The sequence below is a fragment of the Mytilus californianus genome, unplaced genomic scaffold, assembly GCF_021869535.1.
Source record: "Mytilus californianus isolate M0D057914Y unplaced genomic scaffold, xbMytCali1.0.p SCAF_3, whole genome shotgun sequence".
In the NCBI taxonomy this organism is placed as follows: domain Eukaryota; kingdom Metazoa; phylum Mollusca; class Bivalvia; order Mytilida; family Mytilidae; genus Mytilus; species Mytilus californianus.
In genome coordinates this window covers 77,268,156-77,285,853 of record NW_026262679.1, presented here as the reverse complement: position 1 = coordinate 77,285,853, position 17,698 = coordinate 77,268,156, and the positions used below count along the sequence as shown (strand labels likewise).

Sequence of the window (17,698 nt, the reverse complement as noted above, 5' to 3'; positions counted from 1 at the left end):
TTTACTTAATTTTTTATCCATTTGGGAATGGGGGGGGGGGGGGGGGGGGGGGCAAAGGAAATATTTACTTTCTGTGACAAAATTTTTCAATTGTACAGGAGACTGTTTTTATCTTTTTTCAGTTAAAATTAAGCCCCCAAGTCAAATCATAGACTTAAAAATTGGTACTCCAAAAGGAAAAGAAAGGTGTCTTACTGTGGGCATTTGTCTTGGTGAACTAGCACCTTAAAGTCCAGCTAACCCACAGGCCAGCTGACTAGTACAAGCAGACAGGTATTTTTTTAAATACCATTTGGCATTTTTTTAACTTTGGCATTTTTTCATTTGGCTTTTTGCTTTAAATATTAACTACTTGGATTTTGTTACCATTTGGCATTTTTCATTTACATTTTTTTCATTTTTTGCAACATATATTTTAATCAACACACCAAAAACACTTCAAAATTAAGAGTTAAATATACACTTTTGGCATTCATAATGATTATCAATCAAAATAGCATTCTATTTTCAAATTTACATTACACAATTTGGCTTTCTGTAACCTTGGCTGTTAATCTTTTGTACGAATGCTATGATGACCATTATGTGTAGAAAATAAAAGAACTACATTTTTCAAAAGTGGCTCAGTATCATATATCTAATATATTTCATGTCAGTTACTTTTAAATTTCGATCATATTTCTAAAATCATCTTCCATTTCTGGTACATCTTATAAAAATTGTATTCATCTACTAACCAACTTTTCTGATAGGGACTTAACACCAAGCAGAAGGGGAATAGGTGATAGGTGGCTAAGGTTGTCATGACAGGGTGAAAGGGTGAGAAAAGGAGGGAGAAAAAGAGAATGATTGAGAGGGTGAGGGTATATGATTGAGAGTGGTATGTAGAGAGGGAGAGAAAGTGTGAGAGAACGTGATTTCATAGTAAGGACATGATGTACTGGTCTAATGGAAGTGCAGTTTTCTGTTTAGTCTCATGTAGTTTCTGTTTTCTTCAGTAATCTGTTAATTTTAAATCATGAAATTACTGCTGTCTAAAATTTCACAGGTTAACAGCCTTTCTTGTTACTGTTTATGTGCTGCTTATATATAAACATTGTAGCACTTCTCAGTGACTAGATAGAGTTGTAGCTTTTCATCAATTTTAGCATCAGTTTCTGTATATATAGAAATTTTCTTTTCTTTCAATAATCTGAACTGGAATTCATTTTTATACGACCGCAAAAAAATTTTTGTGGTCGTATATTGGTATGACGTTGGCGTCGTCGTCGTCGTCGTCGTCGTCGTCGTCGTCGTCGTCGTCCGGCGTCGTCGTCGTCCGGCGTCGTCGTCCGAATACACATTAGTTTTCGCACTCTAACTTTAGTTTAAGTGAATGGATCTCATTGAAATTTTACCATAAGGTTCAATACCACAAAAGGAAGGTGGGGATTGATTTTGGGGGTTATGGTACTAACAGTTAAGGAATTAGGGGCCAAAAGGGGCCAAAAATAAGCATTTTTGTAACTTCCAGACATAACTTGTGTGTAAGTGTATGGATCTCTCTGACATTGTACCACAAGGTTCCATATCACAAAGGGAATGCTGGGATTGATTTTGGGGGTAATTGTCTCCAAATTTTAGGAATTAGGGGCCAAAAAGGGGCAAAAAACAAGCATTTTTCTAGTTTCATGACAATAACTTGCTTGTAAGTGTATGGATCTTTATGAAATTGTACTACAAGGTTCCATATCACAAAGGGAATACTGGGATTGATTTTTGGGGTAATTTCCTCCAAATATTAGGAATTAGGGGCCAAAAAGGGGCAAAAAACAAGCATTTTTCTAGTTTCATGACAATAACTTGTTTGTAAGTGTATGGATCTTTATGAAATTGTACTACAAGGTTCCATATCACAGAGGGAAGGCTGGGATTGATTTTGGGGGTTTTCACTCAAAATTTTAGTAATTAGGGGCCATAAAAGGGCAAAAAAAACATGCATTTTTCTAGTTTCAGGACAATAACTTGTGTGTAAGTGTATGGATCTTTATGAAATTGTACTACAAGGTTCCATATCACAAAGGGAAAGCTGGAATTGAGTTTGGGGGTAATTGCCCTAAACGTTTAGGAATTTGGGGCCAAAAAGGGGCCAAAAAACAAGCATTTTTCTAGTTTCCAGACAATAACTTGTGTTCAAGTGTATGAATCTCTCTGAAATTGTAGTGCAAGGTACCATACCACAAAGGGAAAGCTGGGATTGAGTTTGGGGGCGGTGAATCATAAGGGGGTTCAAAAAATTGGGGGGGGGATTTTTTTTTTCCTTTTTTTTCTTTAACATTTTCCATTTTAAATTGGTTATTTCTGATTTATATATAAAAGCAAATAATAATGATATGGTTTGAATAGGCATACATGTGAACCTCCCGACGGGAGTACAATAATCCCGTTTTCAGGGGTCTCCTCCCGACCTCCCGTTGAAGAGGAAAAAATCCCGTGTATGAAATTTTTCATGAATGAAAAATTTCTGCCCAACATATCATCTCAGGCATCTGGTGTAACTGACATTACCTGAAGTTATATTTTACCTGTAAATCAATTAACATGCATAATTATATGGCTTCACTTGTCAGCTTGGGTGTCAAACATACTGGTAAGCAACGATTTTTACCTCAGGCTAACTGCCGTTGTGTAACAAAAACTGTGTATTTATTGGGTTACTTCCCTTGATTTATCCTGTTTTAAGTTACTTTCCTTTTAATAATGAAAATTTTTAAAAGAATATAAATAAAATATAAATTGAACAAATAATCATAAAAGGATGGTTATTAAATCATTTTAAATGTCTTAGGACAAATAAAAAAATAATAATTTGAAAATTATTTGAGGATTCTATACTTCCTTTTAAGGCTTAAATTGAAATTTATATAATAACTATGACCCTAACTTTACAGATAGAATGAATTTCTGAGTTTGCAAATAAAAACTATTTGCAAGAGAAAAAAAAATAAATAAAAACTATTTTCAGACAGCTAAAAAAATGTTCTAGTTGCAATGATTGTTTTATAGAATATGAAGTAAAAAATTTAAAGAACATACTGGAAAAAAACAATGTTAGATTGAACATGTAGAATATAAAGATGGAGAAACTTTATAAGTACAAGGGTACTATAAACATAATAAATTGGATGGAAGGTTGAAGAAAACACACTTTAAAAGACCATTTTTACAGCACACGGTTACATTTACAACAAAATTAATGTCGATTAAAAACCTCCTGATCTGAGTCCTAATCTCCTGACCAAAATTTCCCAATCTCCTGATCTGAGTTTCACAGTCCATCACATGTATGAATAGGTAAATTGAAAATTTTTAAGTTCTTAGACCACTTTCATTCTGTGTCAGAAACCTATGCTGTGTCAAATATTTAATTACAATCCAAATTCAGTGCTGTATCAAGCTTGAATGTTGTGTCCATACTTGCCCCAACTGTTCAGGGTTCGACCTCTGCGGTCGTATCAAGCTGCGCCCCAGCGGAGCATTTTATTAGCTGTTAGGTTTCTTTTTATCCTTTTCAGGCTGATCATGATTTTGAGGATGATTTACAAATTTGAGGATATTAATATACTGTTGTTCAATCACTGACAACTGTCCACCAGCTTTCAAATGAAGTGGATGTAAGCAATTATAAGCCACTGTACAGTCTTCAAAATTGTGAAAAATACACTGTATAGTCAGCTATAAAAGACCCCATCATGAAAAATGGGAAACAATTCAAACAAAAAAATAACAGCCTATTTATTAAGTTTCATGTTTATGTTGAGCATGTTGGGGACAACCTGCCAGATGGAGAATGGTCCATCTCCTCTGAGAAAATAAAGATGAGCAAACAAAGACAACTAACAACACATGGTCAAGATCCCTGCCTGACTGTACAGGAGCACAATGTGTCGTGCTTAAACCAGATTTATGTGCATATAATCCTTCCATCTTTGTCTATCAAGATGGTATAATTGCAATGAATGGACACAAGGTGAAAAAATAATACAAAAGATTGGAAAATAGGTTGCCTCTGTGACAGTTCATTGCAATATCATTATTAAAATTTGGCTATTAATTATAATTTTGGTTATAATTTTATATCTATTATATTTTCACATGATTATAACAAGATTTTTTTTTATCTTTGCAGAAAGTATAAAATGGTTACTCATGTTAAGTGCACAGGAGACAAAGTAAAACACTTGGAAATGACAGATGACAGCATGTCGGACTTGAATGGAGAAGCAGTTTGGAAATTTTAGTCTGAGAAGAGCTAATACTGCTGAAAAAAAACAATCCAAAACATACAGGTAGGAGCTAGCTAGACTACAATAGAAATGTACAAATGTATTTACTCTCAACACAATACAAGATCCATCTTAATCAAGTAATATCATTTCCATGATACTTTTTTGTATTTTCAAAAATATATGCTTTTGATAAGGATTTTTTGTTCATATATATGAAAATGACTGAAACCAGATGTTTCCATTACCTATTATGAGTAAAATACTGGCTAACAACTTATATATTAATCATTTATTAATTGATTGTTGTTTGCCTTATTTCCAAGAGCAAATATTTCATGCAAATTAAGGACTATCCGGTTACTTAGAGACCAGTTTTATTTTTGGGCCAAATAAACCACTAAATGTACCTTTTCCTGCGAAAATTTTTAGTTTACATGTTTTATTTTTGTCATTTAACAGTGCAACCACTTGTGATAAGTTACTGCTGTCTTAAATTTCGCAGGTTAACAGCCCTTCTTGTTACTGTTTATGTGCTGCTTATATATAAACATTGTAGCACTTCTCAGTGACTAGAAAGAGTTTTAGCTTTTCATCAATGTTATCAGCAGCTAAATATATGTATTCTGTCTTACTCGGAATGACACCAGCATGACCAGGTTGTGATACTCCAAAGTTTTTTCTATGAATATCGAGAAATGTTCTTTTCTTTCCAGAATCTGAATTGGAATTGCATATTTAGCTGTTATGTTTCTCTTTTAATCATTTTCTGGCTGATCATGCATGATTATGTACAAATTTGATAACAGCTAGGATAATTATATAGCTGTTGTTCAATCACTGTGTCTGTTTTTATGCTTCTATAATAAATGCATGGGACATAATCATATATGTAAATTCTAAACTGATGGTAGAGTGAATAAAGCTTTTTTTCAGAATATCCAACGGATAAGTTATCAGTATTCAGATGCCTAATGATCTGAAGTAGTCCTGTTGCCCTTGACCTTGATTTAAAGACTTAATAAACAAAATGTATTATCAAGGTGTGATGACTACTACTTTTTTAATTTAAGGAATAATTTGGGTATATTAATTGCTTGAAAGAAATACATAAAATTGAGATTGGAAATGGGGAATGTGTCAAACAGACAACAACCCGACCATAAAACATGCATGTTTTACAGTTTTCGCCTCACTTTGACCTGTATAATTGATCATTTTAAGGTGACAGGATTTACCTGACCTTGACCTCATATTATATAATCAGTATAGTTTTTGTGACACATGAAATAAGATTTCCATATCAAAGGTTGTCTGTGGTAAATGAATATAAGCAGAAGTGTTCTATATGTTTATGCCCATCTACTTTTATTGTAAAGAGAGAAAATAGAAAAAAATGGCAACAAGTTTAAACTCTGTTAAATAATATGCATATTTTATAGTTGTCTACAAGATAATCTTGATAATGTTGACGGACTGAAAAGAAATTTGAGTAAGTACACACAGTAGTTGGATACTATTCATGATATGTATGGCGAAGTTAAGCCGGTCTCTGTGTTTAGGGTTCACAGATGCTATACCTCCCTTTTAGGTATAGTAACGTCCCCTTTCATACATATCAAGTATCTTCTACTATTTGTACGAACTGAGTGCGATTCCTCAGTGAGCCTAAGCCTGGTGGCTCAATCTGACCAAGCTCGATGGCTAGGTCAAAAAAATCTTTAAGACTGAGCCTAGCCTGGTGGCTCAGTCTTCCCAATGAGCCTAGCCTGGTGGCTCAATCTGACCAAACTCGATGGCTAGGTCAAAAAAATCTTTAAGACTGAGCCTAGCCTGGTGGCTCAATCTGACCAAGCTCGATGGCTAGGTCAAAAAAATCTTTAAGACTGAGCCTAGCCTGGTGGCTCAGTCTACCCAATGAGCCTAGCCTGGTGGCTCAATCTGGCCAAGCTCAATGGCTAGGTCAAAAAAATCTTTAAGACTGAGCCTAGCCTGGTGGCTCAGTCTGACCAAGTGTGGTGGATAGGCCATTTTATGAACATTTTAGTTGGGAAATGAAGGATATTTTACTTAATTTTTTATCCATTTGGGAATGGGGGGGCAAAGGGAATATTTTCTTTCTATGACAAAATTTTTAAATTGTACAGGAGACTGTTTTTATCTTTTTTCAGTTAAAATTAAGCCCCCAAGTCAAATCATAGACTTAAAAACTGGTACTCCAAAAGGAAAAGAAAGGTGTCTTACTGTGGGCATTTGTCTTGGTGAACTAGCACCTTAAAGTCCAGCTAACCCACAGGCCGGCTGGCTAGTACAAGCAGACAGGTATTTTTTTAAATACCATTTGGCATTTTTAAACTTTGGCATTTTTTCATTTGGCTTTTTGCTTTAAATATGTTAATACTTGGATTTTGTTACCATTTGGCATTTTTCATTTACATTTTTTTCATATTTTGCAACATATTTTTTCATCAACACACCAAAAACACTTCAAAATTAAGAGTTAAATATACACTTTTGGCATTCATAATGATTATCAATCAAAATAGCATTCTATTTTCAAATTTACATTACACAATTTGGCTTTCTGTAACCTTGGCTGTTAATCTTTTGTACGAATGCTATGATGACCATTATGTGTAGAAAATAAAAGAACTACATTTTTCAAAAGTGGCTCAGTATCATATATCTAATATATTTCATGTCAGTTACTTTTAAATTTCGATCATATTTCTAAAATCATCTTCCATTTCTGGTACATCTTATAAAAATTGTATTCATCTACTAACCAACTTTTCTGATAGGGACTTAACACCAAGCAGAAGGGGAATAGGTGATAGGTGGCTAAGGTTGTCATGAAAGGGTGAAAGGGTGAGAAAAGGAGGGAGAAAAAGAGAATGATTGAGAGGGTGAGGGTATATGATTGAGAGTGGTATGTAGAGAGGGAGAGAAAGTGTGAGAGAACGTGATTTCATAGTAAGGACATGATGTACTGGTCTAATGGAAGTGCAGTTTTCTGTTTAGTCTCATGTAGTTTCTGTTTTCTTCAGTAATCTGTTAATTTTAAATCATGAAATTACTGCTGTCTAAAATTTCACAGGTTAACAGCCTTTCTTGTTACTGTTTATGTGCTGCTTATATATAAACATTGTAGCACTTCTCAGTGACTAGATAGAGTTGTAGCTTTTCATCAATTTTAGCATCAGTTTCTGTATATATATAGAAATTTTCTTTTCTTTCAATAATCTGAACTGGAATTCATTTTTAGCTGTTAGGTTTCTTTTTATCCTTTTCAGGCTGATCATGATTTTGAGGATGAATTACAAATTTGAGGATATTAATATACTGTTGTTCAATCACTGACAACTGTCCACCAGCTTTCAAATGAAGTGGATGTAAGCAATTATAAGCCACTGTACAGTCTTCAAAATTGTGAAAAATACACTGTATAGTCAGCTATAAAAGGCCCCATCATGAAAAATGTGAAACAATTCAAAGAAGAAAAATAACAGCCTATTTATTAAGTTTCATGTTTATGTTGAGCATGTTGGGGACAACCTGCCAGATAGAGAATGGTCCATCTCCTCTGAGAAAATAAAGATGAGCAAACAAAGACAACTAACAACACATGGTCAAGATCCCTGCCTGACTGTACAGGAGCACAATGTTTCGTGCTTAAGGGGGTACCGTACACCTAAGAAAAGATAACTCTTACTGAAATTCTGAATTAACTTACGTCAATATAGCGTTTTAAAATACGCCTCATATTACAAGCGTTTTATTGACCTTGAATAGTTGTTTACGTGTTGATATGAAGCAGACGATACATCAATGTTATAATGGAACAGCGTAAACGTGATCCGTTTGGTAAATTTTCGAGGTCTAAATCTGCCGATAAGAAATCAAATCGTTCAGATTACTTCAAATGGTTAAATGATGGCAGGAAATTGGAAGATTCTCCGCAAGTCGGCTTGCGTAATGATAATGGCAATTACGTATACGAGTTTCTTGATGTTGGGGCCGAGGCTGAATTGGAAGATGATAACAAGTCTGATGTGTCAAAATCTTGGACAATGGGGAGAAGAATTGTTGAGTTGAATGTCCTAGCAAAAGGAATGTATTGCTGCACTTGCAAGTGTCCGCTTCACCTGTCAAATATTGTAGGAGAACGATTGTTTGGGCTAGGTGGTCTACTGATGGTGGATTGTGAACTGTGTCATACTGTAACTGATGTCCAGTTTGGGAAGAGGGGGCTATCTGGAAGTTATGACATCAACACAAAAGCTTCCATAGGTAGGTATAGAAACTATATGATTATATCACATGCTTGTAAATTATAATAGCCTGTATGATGCTAATATTTACAGTTTTACTGTTTGCCTTTATAATTAACATGTTGCATTGTTTATTTTTCATAATTATATTTAAATGCATTCATGATTTTTGTTTAATAAATAGATTAATATTGAGTCCTCGGGGGCAATTACAACTAATGTGTCTATATATATAGCTAACTCAACAGTGCATGCTGCTTGCATACTTGGGCAAATTGGGGTGTTGGGAAAACTTTTTAGATTAAGGTATATAGGATTTTTTCTGAGACAAATGCCTGTGCCTTATAGCAAATTAATTGTTGAAAACATTGTCATTGTTCAATGAACATCAACAATTTTCAACCCCTCCCTTCTTATCTTTTTCATAGTTAAAGTAGGCTTTGAAAAGAGTTATAATAACTAATTATAAACTGTGAAATACTTTTTTTAGGGCTTGGCCATTAAATGTACAACTATATGTACATCATCATATCATGTAAATATTCTTAGATGATGTTTTGTAAGCCAAGTCAGAGAAATTAGCACAGGACTGTCAGCACAAATGGCAATGTAAGTATTAAATGTATGCACACAAAGTGGAATATCCAGACTGGATGCCCCTTTCTAGAAAACTAAGTCTTTTTTACCCCCCCCCCCAAAAAAAAATCCTCATATTGTATAACTTTTCATGGAGTACATCTAAAAAGTCCTAGATCCTAGATTTAATTCAAGGGACTTAGGTAATATATATATGAGAATTATAATGCAATTTGATCATGTAATGCTACATTGTATATACAGTAAATATTGTCCTAATTACAAAAAATACAATGATCAGTTAGGTATAAGTGTGAGACAGACAGAATAAACAACAATACATGTACAGATCAAGACTTTTCACCACCTAAAATTGCACAGGACAGCACAATTTTTGAAATTTTTCATTAGATTTAACAGTGAGGACCAGCAAAATTTCTTTCAGGACCACAAAAACAATAATTTCTAATTGTGTATTTGGTGTGCAGTCACTGCAAATGTTTGTTTCTGCATACATATGCATCCAAAAGATTTGTTTGTGTTCTTAATAATGTATTTGTAGCTTACTACAAAACTATCATATAAAGGGAAATAACTCTTATTTCAACAATACTTTCAAATTTGAAAGGTGAATATTTTGTGATTTTCACAGGAAACTAAGATTTTGTTCTTACACTTTTATGACAAAGAATCAATTAATTTTGTTGTTAATGATATAACATAACCAATGTCATGTAAAAATCCAGTTTATATTTATTTTAGTTGCTTTATTTACATTAGCTACATGTAATTAAATAAGGCAGAATATAACAGCTATCACTATTTTCCAAATAAAAAAATATGCTTGCAGTTGTATATCTTGACCGCTGTTGTGTTGCCTTTTTGTAGGTTTATAATTCTTCAATCTTCATTTCAGTCATACATGCTGATAATGATGCAGCAACATCAGCCAGACTTGAAGTTGAGTTTGAAAATATAAAGAAAAAAGATGACCAGAACCATGTAAAGAAGGGTATATCAACAAGCTTATATAATATTTCAAAGAGGTATTTTTACAAATTAACTTTAGTGTTACGAGTATGTCTATGATATGAAAAGGCTTAAGCCCATCCTTTACCAAATCAAATCATACTTATAGATCTTATTATATTGATCTGTCAAGACTAAAAACTCTAAAAAAAACATTACAATGAAATTTCAATTTTGTGTTGTTCAAAGACATGTAAAGATCTTTGCATTTTTGTGTTATCTGAATTCACAAACATTACATTTAAAATTGAAAGAACTATTAGTATATATATGAGTAATCTTCATGGCTTATGGAACGACCAAATAGTTTTTAGTGAGGCTTTATGAAGTTTAGAATAGAAAGGCCGGACTTAAAAAAATAGAAACTAGGACCCTTTTTTTCTGAAAATTAAAAGGCAGATGCATGAATCCATGATTGAAGATTTCATCCATGCCCCATAAAAGTCTGAAGGGTGCTTGCTCCCTCAATAGTATAGACAGATAAGCAATAAAAAAAAGAAGACTTTTTAAATTTTTTTTTTACATTAATTATTTGTTTCTTATTTTGTAGTTACAAAGAATTGCAAAAGGATGAAACAAAACAATATATTTTGAGGTGCTTTATGTATTCCATTAAGGGAGGTGACAATGAAGATGACATTAAGATTGGGCTGCAAAGAATTGTACCACATATTTTTGGATCACATGAAAATTGTAAAGATGCTGACTGGTGTAGCTATCATCAAGATCCAGAAAAATTTACGTAAGATCTTCTATACTGGTATTGACAACATATTATTAGCTTACTGGGGCCCGAAGGGCCCCATGTGAGCTTATACCATCACTTGGCGTTCGTCTGTCGTCGTCGTAAACTATTTCAAAAATCTTCTCAAATTGGACATTGAGTAAAATTATTCAATTGGTCAAAATCTATCAGCCCTGAAATTTTCAGACGAATCGAACAACCCATTGTTTGGTTGCTTCCACTAAATTTGTTGTTTTAAGGAAATTTTGCAGTTTTTTGTTATTATCTTGAATATTGTTATAGATAGATATTAACTGTAAACAGCAATAATGTTCAGCAAAGTAAGATTTACAAAAAAGTAAATATGACCAAAATTGTCAATTAACCCCTTCAGGAGTTATTGCCCTTTAAAGACAATTTTACACAATTTGTTCATCAAGTTTGCTAACATTTAAAAATCTTCTCCTCTGAAACTACAGGGCCAAATACCTTAAAACTTTAACTAAATATTCCTTAGGGTATCTAGTTTGTAAATTGTATCCGAAGTTTTGATCCATTGACAAACATGGCAGCCATGGCTAAAAATAGAACATAGGGGTCAAATGTAGTTTTTGGCTTATATCTCAAAAACTAAAGCTTTTAGAGCAAATCTGACAAATGGGTAATATTGTTCAATTGGTCAAGATCTATCAGCCCTGAAATTTTCAGACGAATCGAACAACCCATTGTTGGGTTGCTGCCACTAAATTGGTAGTTTAAAGGAAATTTTGCAGTTTTTTGTTATTATCTTGAATATTATTATAGATAGATATAAACTGTAAACAGCAATAATGTTCAGCAAATTAAGATCTACAAAAAAGTTAAATGACCAAAATTGTCAATTGACCGCTTAAGGAGTTATTGCCCTTAAAGCTTTAAAGACAATTTTACACAATTTGTTCATCAAGTTTGCTAACATTAAAAAATCTTCTCCTCTGAAACTATTGTGCCTAATACTTCTTAACTTTAAATGAATGTTCCTTTAGGAATTTAGTTTATGAATTATATCCGAATTTTTGATCAATCAACAAACATGGCCGCCATGGCTTGAAATAGAACATAGGGGTCAAATGCAGTTTTTGGCTTATATCTCAGAAACTAAAGCATTTAGAGCAAATCTGACATGGGTAAAAATGTTTAAAAGGTCAAGATCTATCATCCCTAAAATTTTCAGACAAACATTGTTGGGTTGCTGCCACTTAATTGGTTATTTGAAGGAAATTTTGCAGTTTTTGGTTGTTATCTTGAATATTATTGAAGATAAAGATAAACTGTAAACAGCAAAAAATGTCCAACAAAGTAAGATCTACAAAAAAGTTTTATATGACCAAAATTGTCAATTGACCCCTTAAGAAGTTATTGCCCTTTAAGGACAATTTTACACAAGTTGTTTTTTTTTTTTAACTTTAAAAAAAGAAATGAATCTAGTATAAATTTTGTATTTTATTTCCTTGTACGTCAAGAAACATAGAAACTATGACTAAATGGAATATATGGGTAAAATGCATTTATTTGCTTTTGAAGAAAATATGACAGATACAATGAACATTGAAATGGCATTTTTAAGCCACTCATTAATATATATTGAAAAGCAAAACTAATCATTGATGAAAGATTTAACCAAAATTTTAACAGGTGAGCGATTCAGGCTCTTGAGAGCCTCTTGTTTTCTGTATTGTCTCATTTCTCAAAGAATTAATAGATATAAGATGTGGTATGAGTGCTAATGAGACACCTCTTCCATCCAATTCACAATTTGTAAAAAGAAACCAATTATACATATGTCAATCCTAAAAATTGATTCCTTAATATGCTGAATCTAATCGTGTATTAAGTTTTTGGATTTTGGCCCGGTTTTTAAATTGGTCCACATTGAGGTCCAAAGGGTCAAAAATTAAACTTTGTTTGATTTCATCAAAAAATGAATTATAGGGGTTCTTTGATATGACGAATCCAACTGTGTGTTTAGGTTCTTAATTTTTGGTCCCGTTTTCAAATTGATCTACATTAAGGTCCAAAGGGTCCAAAATTATACTTTGTTTGTTTTTAACAAAAATTGAATTCATGGGATTCTTTGATATGCTGAATCTAAACATATATTTAGATTTTTGATTATGGGCCCAGTTTTCAAGTCAGTCCAAATTGGGGTCCAAAATTAAACTTTGTTTGATTTCAACAAAAATTGAATATATGGGGTTCTTTGATATGCTGAATCTAACCATGTATTAAGTTTTTGGATTTTGAACCCCATTTAAATTGGCCCACATTGAGGTCAAAAGGGTCCAAATTAAACTTTGTTTGATTTCATCAAAAATTGACTTATTAGGGTTCTTTGATATGCGGAATCTAACCTTGTATTTAGATTTTTAATTTTTGGTCCCATTTTCTAATTGGTCTACATTAAGGTCAAAGGGTCCAAAATTAAACTTTGTTTGATTTCAACAAAAATTGAATATATGGGGTTCTTTGATATGCTGAATCTTACCATGTATTTAGATTTTTGATTTTGGGTCCCGTTATCAAATTGGTCCACATTGAGGTCAAAAGGGTCCAATATTAAGTTTTATTTGATTTCTTCAAAAAATGAATTCTTGGGGTTCTTTGATATGCTAAATCTAACCATGTATTTAGATTTGGGATATTTGACCTTAGTAGGTAAATGTCCAATTTAAAAATTTTAAGTTCTTAGACTACATTCATTTTGTGTCAGAAACCTATGCTGTGTCAAATATTAATAACAATCCAAATTCAGAGCTGTATCAAGCTTGAATGTTGTGTCCATACTTGCCCCAACTGTTCAAGGTTCAACTTCTGCGGTAGTATCAAGCTGCACCCACTTTTTGTTCTAAGAACTCCCCTTTTTTCTTAACAACTCCTGCCCCTGTTTTAAAATTTCTTGATCCGCCCATGTACAGAAATATTGAACATATACTTATACTAAATATTAACACTAAAGTTTCAGGCTAAGTATTTTGTGCAAATAAAAATTTGAAATGTAAATTTTATTTTCATTTTATTCAACTCCATTTTAGGTATAAAAGTTTACCAAATGGGAAACCGCTCAAGTCTGAAGGATTAAAGGTTGAATTGAATAATTTAGTGCAAAAAATGATTGGTAGGAGTAATTTTTTAAATGATCTTGGATCTACACAGTCAAATGAAAGCTTTAACCAGCTTGTATCTGTAAAGGCACCTAAATCAAGGTAATTTTATATATATTTGCATGTCAGTTCACATTCTTAAGCAACAATGAATACAAGTATAAAAAATATGTTGTATGATTACCAAGAAGACAACTCTACACAAGAGACCAAATGACACAGAAATTAACAGCTATGGGTCACAGAAAGGCCTTTAACAATGAGCAATTCTCATATGACATAGTAAGCTATAAAAGCCCCAATTCACAAATTTATGTATAGATATAAAAAGATGTGGTATGAGTGCTAATGAGACACCTCTTCCATCCAAGTCACAATTTGTTAAAAGAAACCAATTATACATATGTCAAAGTACAACATTCAACACAATTCAAACAAGAAAACTAATGGCCAAATTAATGTAAAAAATCAATAAATGAAAAAAAAATTTGTCACATTGCAATTACTGACAGCTAGTTCAAAGCCAATAACAAAAAAACCCATGCATCTAAGACTTAATTATCTTGTCAGGGCTTTAAATTTTTCATACCCTGACTACTAAAAGTGATGTACATCCATCTGTCCAACTCAAGTTAACAGGCAGGTTGAAGTTTATTAGTGTTCAATGAAGGGAGTCAATACTATCATAGTGAAACTTTATATAAAAATATTAATCTTTTGCAAAGGGTCTTCATATTTGGTGAGTTGGTATGTAACTGTTACCTGCACCTTTGACATCAAGTTCAAATAAGGGAAGAGGGGAATATATTTTAATGTACTTAAAAAGTTCTTCATACTCTTTTTTAGACATTATGGTGGATCATGCTCACTTCAGAATAGGCTATCTGCAGCTGTGCTTCAGAAAAATGAAGGATATGGCTACTTATCCAAGGTAACTATGAAAATTTTTACATCTTCTTTTTGAACGAAGGGTGACATAGTGATTGAATATGATTGCTTCTTTTTCTTTCCTCTTCTATTTCTTTCTTTTTCTTGATCTTCTCAGAAAAGCCTGTTCAGTCCATAACTTTATTAATCTTTTGATATAGCATATAATGAATTTCTAGTATGTGGGTTTATCACTTGTGTCAAGTTCCAGGATTGGTAACTAAGACCTTGACCTAAAGTTCATTAAAATTAAATTTCTAGTACTATCTTTATGTCCACTCCATGTCTTTTTGTCCGTCTGACCTTACTCTCATCCTCTTTCCTTTCCTCACTCTAACTGAAGTTTGCCTCATCACGGAAAGTGAGTCACTTATTGTTCTAGAGTCATGCCCCTTTATAACTTGGAAAATTGCAAATTGTTTTGTTTCCTTACTCTAACGTAAGTTTGTCTGATACAACTTTTATAAAACTGATACATATAAGAATCACAACACTCAGACAGAGTTCAAATTTGTGTTGTGACTCATTTGTCAACCTATAGTTCTGTCCCTTTTTAACTTGGAAAATTGCAAAGCTACAGCGGAGGCATTCATGACATCTTACACATTCTCCTTTAATAATTTTTTTATCTTTTTGAAACCATGTTACATGTTGCATCCAATGTTTATATACAAGGAGATTACTGTATTGCTTTTTTAGCCCTGCAGATATACTTTGTACAATTTACAGTCACGAATCATGTTTATCTAGTATGTAACTCAATTATCTTCTTTCTTCTCAAATTATTATCAGATGTGGTATGTGTGCTAATGCAACAACTATCCATCCAAGTCACGATATATAAAGAGTTACCATTATAGGTCAAAATATGTGTTCACGATGGAGATTACTGTTTTTTCTTGATTTTTAATATTTTAATGCATATATGTATTACATTTTAATTATGTTGCATTTTTTTAGATCAATGAAGCAGCAAACCTCTCTCCAGGAGAATTTACAATGGCAATTTCCTCTGTAAGAGACAAAAAAATGAAAAAAAGAAAAGAAAAAAAGAATTCAAAGGAATATAAAGTTGGCCGTATACAAAAGAAAAGAAACCGCAATAAGAACGAGCGTAAACATCTGATAAGAGAAGGATAAACCTATGGATCTCAAATGGAATTTGATCTTCAACAGGACCCTGAGCAAACCACAGAAATTCCACTTCCTTTTAATCTAGATGGCACTGAATGCAAAGAGTTTTTTGATTTAGAAACAACAGGCTTGTGTAGGAATAGCGACATCATTCAGATAGCAGCTAAGTCAAATTCAAATAGTTTTAACAGATATGTCATCCCAAGAGTGAACATTCAGATCGAGGCCAGTAAGATCACTGGTATAACATACAGCCATGGAACAAATAAAATGTATGTTCGAGGAGATATAGTTGAACCTGTGACAATACATAAAGCCCTACTTGATTTTATACATTTTTTAAAGGAACAGAACCAGCCAATTATACTAGGTCATAACATTTGTAACTTTGACATTCCTGTAATTGTTAACAATTTAATTTGTTTTCGACATTTTGTGAAACCGTGAAAGGTTTTATTGACACAATGAAAGTGGCTAGAAAATATATTCCAAAAAATGATGTAGAAAATTTTAAGCAGCAGACTCTTGTCAAACAGATTGTAGGAGAAAATTACTCTGCCCACAATGCAATAGAGGATGTGGATTCATTAAAACATTATACGACAGTAAATTTACCTCACTAGTGAAATCTGATGATGTATTTTCCATTTTATACCACAATTGCATGGACTCCTACTCTGACTTACTAAGTAATAAAATTGTTTCAAGGCCAGTTTGCATGCAACTAGCAAAAGATGGTATATCGTTGAAACACCTCAAACTGGCATCTGTACGAGATGTAAATGGACTGAAATTTGTCTTACAGGACCATAAGATACCACCAAAGAGTGTGAAATGCATTCAGGACTACTTTCAGACTGAGGAATGAATTTTGTATGGCCAAAAAATAAATATATGTCTGTGTCTACCCTGATACTTGTTTTATTATTCTCCCAACACAATGAATTTGCCAAGGATATGATGTTTCAGTCTGTCCATTTGTCTATCCTATTTTTGTTAGTTCAACTCCTTAAAAACCGCACAACAGAATTTAATGAAACTTGGAAGGTGGTAAGAATGCAATAAGTGTGTATATTACAAAGTTCTATGAAATTTTGATTCCCTGCATTATAATTTCATATTTTGAGTTATAGTCCCAGATCAATTGACACTGAAAAATAAATAATTTGCCATTTTTATCTGCAAAAAAATGACCGCCAAATTCAAACATACTAGTGGTTGGATATTGTACCCTATGAAATAAATATTTCGAAAATCATTTATCTGAAGCTACTAAAATAAAATGAACCAAACTTTAAAGTCTCATGAAGGTCAAATTTGCAAGGAACACACCACTTCATGATAATACATTCATATTTGCCAAAGATGTAAGACCTAGGTCAAAAGTCATGGCCTGGTCATTTTCATGCTAAAAACTACATAAAGTTGACCTTATGGTCAAATTTCAAGATCACATGAAGGTCATCATGGTGCAAGACACATTACCTGATGATGATACATCTACATACCAAAGATCTAAGACCAAGGTAAAAAGACAACAAGGCATGGTAAAGTGTTTATAGTAAAAAATAAAATTGACCTTGAGGTCAATTTAAGGTCACATGAAGATAATCACAACACAGGACACTCCAT

At 32.9% G+C, this 17,698-nt stretch overlaps 1 protein-coding gene across 1 annotated transcript; it reads left to right on the top strand.

Annotated features, from left to right (window-relative positions):
* The first annotated feature begins 9,859 nt into the window (after positions 1–9,859).
* Positions 9,860–17,037, top strand: LOC127735105 (uncharacterized). Its single transcript, XM_052245197.1, has 5 exons — positions 9,860–10,158; positions 10,692–10,883; positions 13,937–14,107; positions 14,852–14,936; positions 15,893–17,037. The coding sequence occupies exons 2-5, from the start codon at positions 10,744–10,746 to the stop codon at positions 16,070–16,072; spliced, it is 576 nt and encodes a 191-aa protein (XP_052101157.1). The 5' UTR covers positions 9,860–10,158; positions 10,692–10,743; the 3' UTR covers positions 16,073–17,037.
* Positions 17,038–17,698: the final 661 nt, after the last annotated feature.

What these genes read in the sequence shown, in the direction of transcription:
- LOC127735105 (XM_052245197.1), top strand. Translation starts at nt 10,744, where the DNA reads ATGTATTCCATTAAGGGAGGTGACAATGAAGATGACATTAAGATTGGG. An exon ending in CAAGATCCAGAAAAATTTAC is followed by an intron (nt 10,884 to 13,936) that starts GTAAGATCTTCT and finishes ACTCCATTTTAG; the next exon opens with GTATAAAAGTTTACCAAATG. An exon ending in GATATGGCTACTTATCCAAG is followed by an intron (nt 14,937 to 15,892) that starts GTAACTATGAAA and finishes GCATTTTTTTAG; the next exon opens with ATCAATGAAGCAGCAAACCT.